We start from the raw sequence: 9649 nt of genomic DNA on the forward strand, positions 1-9649 counted from the left end.
AGAAGCTTACTACAGTTCAGAAATCTTTCCTAATACATATAGAGATTTTTATTTTAGTATCTATTCTTGGTGAAGTCTCGAATAAATACTTATGGACATATGGTCACCTTAATTCACAGAGGCCCTAACCAACAAATTTTTAATTTTACAGGAGAAGCAAATAACGTTATAAAAAGTGTATGAAAAACAGGTAGGATTTTTAAAAAAATAAATAGCATAGTTGCTTATGGTGCTCAGACCTTAAAATTTTTATTGAAGATGCATTTTAATACATCCTACCAAAATCTGTGAAAAACGAAATTTCGAAAAAAGTGTTGGTTAGGGCCTTTGTGCATTAAGTAAGGTACGATATGTATGTTTGGATGCATGCAGCTTTCATTCGCTCCAATTTTTTCTTTTTTATTCGAAGGAATGTGCATCTACATACATACTTACATATATTAATATGCATGAATGCATATATGTACATACTTATGTATTCTACAATTTGGTTCTACTGGTCGTATGAGCTACAGACATTTACTGTGTCACAATTCTAAAATGGACGAGATAAATCTAGATCACGATGACTAGATCACCTAGTGACCATAAACCGAAATACCTTATGACGGCATTGGTGTGAATTAAGAGATTACAAAGCAGAAAATTGTAAATACTCAATGGCGTAAAATTCGCAGTGTTTTGAACTTTTTAACACAATACAAAAGTGGCGTTTTTGTTATTGTCGTGTAAGGAAACTTGTTGTTGTCGCTTTGGAATCTATGTATTGACATTTTTGCACGTACATACATATTTTATTATGATAGTTTTTAGCGCACTGCCTGCTGCCTAATTTGCTTTTTTGTTACATCTATTTTTTGAGGCGAGTGATATAATTCGTGTGCGTGAATGAATTTTATGGCTTTTGAATGGGTTAGCAAAACTAATTAAAAATTCAAAGCTTAGATTAAAAGAGCCGCAAAAGGATAGCATGATTAAAATGAATTTTGCAAATGGTTAATTAATTAATTGCATGTTGCGGAATTCGCCATTGACAATTTTTTAGAATTACATACTAAGATTTGTATGTACGTACATATGTATGTAAAAAATAAGAAAAATATAATTAAGCATGGTTAAAAGCATTATGCACTGTGCAGATTTTTATTTAGGTTGGAAAATTGGTTAAATTAAGAATGTATTTCGAGAGAGAAGCGAAAGATACATATGATATTTTTTTACCCGTTGCTGTCACGCGGCGCACAGTGGGCAAAACCTATATATACGTGAAAATTATGTTAAAAATATATTCAATATACGAGCTTGCACAGGGTGGCGCAAAATTAATCATCCAATTTTGTTTTTGATTAACTTTTTCACTTAATAAAAAACTGAAATTTTGAGTGATGGAAACCTCTATTTGGACCTTTACAATTTTTACTGTTAAGTGGAAAAGATGATATCCGTTTTGTCGCATTTTCCATGGCTTTCCGCAAGATTTCCGACGATAACTGTTCGCTTTCCAGTTGAAAATTGTGCCTCAACTGCTCTTACTACTGCCTTACCTGTTAGAGGGTTAAAATAAAATATCACCATTCACAAATAACTGTTACCTATGGGTTTAATAAAAGTACAATTCGTTATGAAATTTGAAACGTTTTTTTTTGCTTTTGGTGCAATAAGTAGATACATATATTTATTTTATTTGGCTTGTTTCCCAATTTTAAATTAATAAATGCTTTTATTGACATAAAAGAAGCACAGAATTCATCATTTGTATGAAACGAATGACTAGATAGCAACCTTTAAATTATTGCCATTGGCATGCCCACCCACACACCAAGTTGCCATGGCCACTGATTTTGTTTTGGTCAACAATGAATTTACTGTAGCATATGTACATACTTATCCGCTTGGCTTACCTAAATAATCTACCACCAGCTTAATCAAATAACACAAACAAAAACAGCATAAATTTCTAGTTACCAGTACTAATATAAATAAAAAAAGCAAATATTTTGTGTGTGTTTTTTTTTTGTACTCGTATACAGATACAAATACGGCGACGATATACGCATTAGCTAGCCACTTGGCAACCAATTGTCTACTCCCTCACAAACGCAATTTTTCATTTTGCTGTGAAAAAAGTGAAATTCATTTTTGAGTCACACAAAACTTTGACTCGATTAGCAACTTCAATTGCATGGCCAGTGCGGACGAGATTATAGTCAATGGGCAGGTTATAACGCTGCCCACATTGGAGGTGGTCAAAGCAGGTGCGTAATAAGATTTATATTAAAATCACATTCGGAAAATTTATTCTAAGCACATAATATTATTTTTTCTTTGATTAGTTCCCATCATGGCGGCTGGTACTAACATCGATTGGTTGGTCCATCTCTACTATGCGCGACGTGATTTTATACGTTGTCGCATCATAATCGATCGAGAGCTTTATAGAAGTTTGAATCCAGAGTATTTGTATTATGTCAAGGTATGTGTGTGTGTGTGTGTGTATGTGTGTGAAAAAAACCAATCATTAAGGCTAGAGCTCAATACCAGGCATTTGGCGCTCTAATTAAGCTCATAAGTTTTATATGTACATTATAGCGTTGCCAAATGTCCCGTATTTGCTGGGACGTCCCGTATTTCAAACTAAATTTGAGATGTTCCGTTGGGACAAGATTTTTCCGGAACTTTCGACAAATTCATTTTTCATTTCAACCTGTAAATGTGTGTACCGTTTTGAGTGTACTATAGCGCATATCATAACTATACGACTCTTTAATTTTAATTATTTTTTTTTACTAAAGTGAAAATTTCGCGCCTTTTAATTAGACCATTTTTTCCATATAACAAAAGTCGTCGAATATATCGAGCCCTAAGCCGAGCCCAAAAAGGCGTAAGCGACAAAAAGTAAATTTTTCAGTAGATACATATATACGGGTTTTGTTAGGAATAAATACGTTTTTATGTAAAAATAAGTAAAAAATAAAACTCGTAATATCTGGTGCGTTTATGATTTGACACGGGATATATACTTAAAATATCAGGTAGTATAAAATTAATTTTACATCCATATCTATGTATGCACATCCATATATTTTGTTCGTCGTCATTACTGAAAATGCTCCAGCTGAGTTTTTTTGTTTGTTTTAATTTCGTTCGCTTGCTCTCAGACCCACCCCATGCAAAAAAAAAATGCAAAATTATATCCTTAAAAATACAAAACTCATTGAGCTGTTTAGGACAGCCCGGTGAGCTTAGTTATCCAAAATTTTTTTGCTTCTCATCCCATACTTCAGAACTGTCATTTATTAAACAAGTTAAACAAATATTTTCAATGGCTTTCTTTTATCGAAATTCTCATTCTGTTTTTATTAAGAATATCTAATATTTTATCAGTTTTTCTTTCTAAACTCTACTAAATTTACAATGACTTACTACAATTTAATGCTATTCTTTAATATTCCCCCTCTCCACTGCTCCTTCATTCACACTCCGGTGATAACGATTTTCTTGTTCTCGCTTAAACTGGCTGCATATGTTCTGCTTCACTTACTTCTTGCTGACCGCCATTTAACTTGCTGCAAGCTTAGGGTTTAATTGACCGTGAAGAGGGCAACAGCATTGAGGCGCTACGTAATCTACAAAAAGCACTCGACTTAAATTCAAAAAATATTGAAACTTACAAGGAGATTGGCAAAACACTGTAAGTATAAATGCATAAAACATACGTACGCTTATGTACATACATACATACATATATATTTATATTAGACCATACCACCTTACACGCAAACAAAAAAAGTTCGCCCTACACCCCTGAGTCTCAGGTATTTTTGTAAAGCGATTCCGAAAACATTTTTCGGTGACATCTACATACATACACTCGGTAATAAAGTTTTTTTTTTATATTTCTAATGGAATAATCAAAATACTTCCTTACCAAGAGTTTAATGATTTTTAGAAAGCTTTAATTTGCTGGCGTTGGGACGGAACGTTTGGTTGATAAAACTGAGATCTGGTGGGTAAGTACTAGAACGGGGATATTGAGATCAGTGCAATGAAGAACAAACAAATTGTCGTCTAGAGACAAAAACATCGATACATCATACTTGAAGAATAGACGACCCCTAAGTTTCGCCAATATGAAAAAATAATTCACAAAATTGTGTTGCAAAAATACTTTACGACTAAGGGGTGTGCGGTGCACGTTTTTTTCTGGTACGGTCTAATGTAAATATGTACGTATTTGATTTTAGATATATTTGCACATATATATGATACATACATATATATGATACATTCATACATACTTTTATATAATTAGATGGCCTCGACCGTGTTATACATACAGTACATAAATACTTATGTAGATATACATATACACATATCTAATGCAATGTTTTAGCAATTTTGACGGCGATGTAGGGTGTCTTTTTTTAACTTCACTTTTTTGGCCTGCCTCAAATCTCTTTTACAACAAAGAACAAAAGTGCGTTGTAGTAAGTGCTTTAATGGTGAATAAAGTTTATACATAAGTACATGCAAACGTGAATCGTACGACTAGAAAAATTCACAAAATAAATTTGGATTAGTTTATTTTTCACGAATTATGATGTACATACATTAGGGTGGTTCATAAGAATATTAACATTCACATTTTGATGGGGCAGCCCTTTATTTCTACGTTTAAAATAAAGACATTTACTAAAAAAAATTAGGAGTCGCTATCTGGGTTTGAAAAAATTTAAATTCTTTTAATTCGCAAAAATTCGTCAACATTTTCACTTGAAATGTGATAACTTTGATATATTACTGAAACTTATTCATATAAATGATTTATACAAAAGAAAAAAATAAATTAAATTATTCATAAAAAAAATTCAGTATTTTCAAAACCTGGGAGAAGCGTCGCCTCAGCACTGACCCCTAAACAACAAAATAAAGGGGTGCGCTCATGCTGTTGATATTTTTAAGGACCACCCTAATGCACATACTTACTATTTACATACATATAGAGGCTTACTACTTATCTTGTGTTTACAATCGTACATATCGCTTATTTACTAAAAGACTGCGAGAATTTCGAGGCATTTTTAAGCTAGCTAGAACAAATTGCCCATTAAGAGAGTTTGGGCCCTAATGCCTGCGCTCTTATTATTGAGTCGCATCCAGTGCAATCGCATATCAGCGATACCAATACCACGAATACCCAATATGAGAGGTGGGTCTTAAAACAATACAGATTTTAATTAATGAGTAAATATCAGAAATTGTCTGTCAATTTTAATAACTACATAATTTTAAACGCCTTCATAACTACTCGCTGTGTTACAGCTGTCGGACGCAAAAACTTTAATATACTTTTCGCATTTACTGCGGCATCATTGCAGCTTTATTATGGGCCGTTTCAATCAGGCGTTAAGCATCTTTCGTGAAGCTGAAGAGCTCTCCCCACGGCAGGATCATGAAATTTGCCATTTCATTGGCGAATTGTTGCATCGTTCAGCGGCTGCTTGCAATCAATTTGCGCTCGCACGTCAAGAAGAGGCCGAGGCGAAAGTTTACTTTGAAAAGGCAGTGCAATCTGGCAAAAAGTTGGAAAGCTTTCAGCGACTTGGTGAAATTCTGCGCAAGGAGAAGGATTACAGCAAGGCAATTGAGGTGCTCGAGAACTGTTTGCTGTGAGTGGCCCATTATTACACTCACATGCATATATAAATTAGGATGGTCCAAAAATGCATGTGAAAAAGTAAAGTTGGAATTTTTATGCTCTCACTACCAAGGCTTGTTCTATACCAAAAAAATATACCCTCATTTTTTTATTTTGAAATCAAAAAATATTTAGATGTCGCTCAAAGCGCCAAAAACCCACAAAAACCCCGATAAATGCAATGGGGCGACCAATAAAAAATCGTTAATATTAAAAAATGGTTAAATAAACAATTGGGTATTATTGCTGAAAGTATCCTGAAGAGTACCAGAGTTTTTCGATCGAAAAATATTGATTTTCAAGAATTCTATACCATTTCTACGAAAAATTTGATTTTTCCCCATATAAAAATACATGGAAAACTTTGAGCGCTTTGAGCGACCTCTAAATACTTTTTTATTTCAAAATAAAAAAATAGAGGTATACTTTTTTCGATATAGAACAATCCTAGGCGGTGAGAGCATAAAAATTCCGACTTTACTGTTTTTCGACCACCCTAGTGTACCTACATATTTGCTCTTGAAAAATGTATTTTTTATTTAAAAATATGTAGTTTGTGTATTCGTAGAAGTAAGAACAATACCGCGAAATTTTGCGCTAAATACAAGCAATCACAATTTTTGTTTATGAAAGCGCGCCATTTGCATTGAAAAACATGCAATGAACAAATTTAAAATTCCACACTTTAGCCTTTGGGCTGTGAAATTCCAAAAACGCAACAAACTTTAGTTGAAAAAACTTATTATTAACCGATTTCAAAGAAACGAGAAGGTTATCAGTTCGTCGGAATATTTTTTTTAATGTATTTTTTTTTTTAATGTAGGTCAACCGATTTTTCTATCGGAAAGGTAGTGACTCATAGGTGGTCCCATACTAATTTGGTTTAGATCCGATCATTGGATCATGAAGAAATCAACGGTACTCCTAAATTTTTATATGAGAATTTAAGTCGGTTAGGTTTTTCGTTTAAAAATTACTTGTTGTAAGTAAAAAAAAAAAATGCAATCATATTATGGGTATTCATCTAAATCTTAAATTCCCCCTTACGCGTTTTAATATACTTTGCTATTTTATACTTTTCATAGATCTTGAAATTTGTTATAGAATATTTGTTTTTTTTTTCAATAATTTTCATTCGGTAAACGATTTTTATTCAATTAAGTTCATTTGTTAATTTTGTTATAGTCAAGACTTTGCAAATACTTAAAAATAAATAAATTATTAAAAACATAAACTATTCTACAACCTTAATAATTAATTTCGATACAACATATTTTTTTTGTACAGTTTATCACCAGAAAATATTGAAGTTCTCACAGAAATTGGTGTGCTATATTTGAAAATCAATGAAACACAGAAGGCCTTTGATCGATTGTCAGAAGTCATAAACTTGGATAAGAAGTGCTCCAAAGGATTGTTGGCTTATGGTGCCATATTGCAGGTAAATTAAATTATAAATATATACATACACACCTATGTAGATTAAATGAACATTTCAACCCGAGTATTTATGTATAATTATGAAACCACAACTTATACCGGATTTTCACTGGGCGCTAAATGACAAAGATTTTAATAAAAAATTTGGGTATTTATATAAATGCCTTTGTATTTTCGATTTGAATACCTAGTGGAAATTCAACAATGGGAAAAAATATTTTAAATTTTTGCGAAGCAGCTTTTAGAATTCTTTCACTTTGTGGAAAATGAAAAATAATAAGTTTAGAATAAAATGTCTTGGCTAAATGCATTTTTCTTAAAGCACTTCAAATTCAGCATATTTGGTTTGAATACGCTTTCGTCTTGCACTTCACAGTTGCTTTTTCATATTTTCAAGACACAAAAATTTCGTTTTTTATTATCACTTAAATATGTTGTGTCTGTTGGGATTCGAATCCGGACCTTCGGGAAGCTAACAAGTAACCGCAGGCATCTCTGCACGCTCAGCCACAGCCAGCCATGTTCATAAATATGCCTTCAAATGTTCAGTTTGATTTTTGTGCAAGCAGTAAGTCGATTGTCCGACTCTGCATTTGATTTCAACTACATTAAAAAGCATTTGGCTTAAAGCACTTCAAAGTCAGTATGTTTCTTTTGCAGACATTTAGGTCAACCATAAACTGCATCGAATAGAAAGTTCATTATAAATAAATTGAATTACAAAATTGGCAATGAAACTTCAAAACAAATATAATTTAATTGCATATTCTTTCGCTAAGTCAAAATTTATATTTGTACTTGAAGGAAAAAAATTAAATTTAAGTGTTGGCGTTGCCAAAATTGAGTAAATTTGGCTACTTATCTTTTATTACCAAATTGCATACTGGAACAAACATTTAGCTTATGCGTTTGACATGAGAACACATACATACATACATACATATTATAAACCAACCAAACAGCTTCACTTAAAACTTTTATTTGGCTAACGTACCATAATGTCTTAATATTTACACATTTCCGGCATTGAAATCAACCGAAAATGAAAGTATAATAAAATTTGTGTGTGTATATTCTATTGGTGAAATATACATATGTATGTATGTAGTTTGGACATGCCAAACTAAAAAATGTAATCGAAATTAATTTTGCGGAAAGCAAAATTTAGTAACCGGGAATATTAATATGAAAAAGAGTGCTTCATAGTATTGGTTTAAAAAAGATTGCTGCGGACATAATAGAGAAATGATTAGAAACCTTAGTATCATATTTAATGCGAATACAGATTTGAAATTAACTTTTGGCTCAAAAAGATGCGTCAAAAGCGCTGAGTGAGCGCTACGATAACGAAAATACTACTATCACTGAACTCTCCACCAATAGAAAGGCACTTTTTGAAAACAGATGATTTTTTTTAATGAAAAAATGAAAAAAAAAATTAAAATTTTAACAGAAGAAAAATTTAAAAAATAACAGGTTCTGTACAAAAAAAAAAATCAAGTTACTAATGAAAGAAAGCGAGGGATAAATAAAGAAGTAATGAGTAGTCAAATGAAAATACGCAAAGATTTTTTGTATGAAATATTAGCATAAAATCGTGTTACTCAGGTGTACGTGGCGTATGAGTAACTTTCTTTCCTGCTAATTTTTCATAAAAAAAATCTTTGCGTATTTTCATTTACCCACTCATTATTATTTCTTTATTTACAACTCGCCTACCTTCATTAGTAACTCGATTTTTTTTAACAGAACAGGTTTAAGAACAAATTCAAAAATTTGGCACAGAACCTGTTATTTATTTAATTTTTCTTCTATTAAAGTTTGATTTCTGTTTTTAATTTTTTTATTAGTTTATGGATAATTTTATTAGCTTTGATTTGACGTACCTCATTTTGAGACTGTTAAATTGGTTCGTAAGATATACGCGATTAAGTGGAACCACTTTTTGTTTAAAGCTGATTAACGGTAAATCGCAAATATCTCGAAAACGTCTCCATAGAAGGAAAAGAAACCATGGCCGATAAATTTAGAGAATGAATTTACCATGTAATGTTTTTATCATGGTTGGGGTATTGAAGAAGTAGCACAGTGTCCTTTAATGGCGCCGGTAAGAGCTTTTACTGCGTATTTAATTTTTCTTGTAAAGCTTCGACCATAAAGACATTGAGATTTCACAGAAGTCCTCGCTGGTCCATTGCGCATTTGTTACGGTTGTGGTATACTCGCAAATTACAAATTAAATTAATTTACAAACAGATAACTGAAAACTAACAACTGATAAAAGCTTACTAATCTGGATTACATGCCTATTAAGAATTTTTAGGACGCAAGAAATATGTACGAAAACTGATTTAATACGATATGCTTACAGGCGTTTATCGTCCACCATAAGACAGTTCATAATAAGGGGGTTAGAGAAGTAACCTTCTTTATGGCAATGATTCCATATTTACATTTGTACTGGCTTTTCATCTACTACATATATGTATGTAGGAATGTTTGTATTTTTTT

The 9649-nt window shown here is 32.1% G+C and overlaps 1 protein-coding gene across 1 annotated transcript; it reads left to right on the top strand.

Annotated features, from left to right (window-relative positions):
• Nucleotides 1–2077: 2077 nt before the first annotated feature.
• Nucleotides 2078–7139, top strand: LOC118753705 (Bardet-Biedl syndrome 4 protein homolog; the record flags this gene model as incomplete). The annotated part of the gene is given in 5 exon segments (XM_036488574.1): nucleotides 2078–2255; nucleotides 2334–2473; nucleotides 3579–3691; nucleotides 5379–5669; nucleotides 6986–7139. Coding segments are annotated over 5 exon segments (771 nt in total), but the record flags the coding sequence as incomplete, so codon positions are not given.
• Between the last annotated feature and the right edge of the window lie 2510 nt (nucleotides 7140–9649).

The sequence above is a fragment of the Rhagoletis pomonella genome, unplaced genomic scaffold, assembly GCF_013731165.1.
Source record: "Rhagoletis pomonella isolate Grant_MI unplaced genomic scaffold, Rhpom_1.0 Rhpom_scaffold_02766, whole genome shotgun sequence".
NCBI lineage: Eukaryota > Metazoa > Arthropoda > Insecta > Diptera > Tephritidae > Rhagoletis > Rhagoletis pomonella.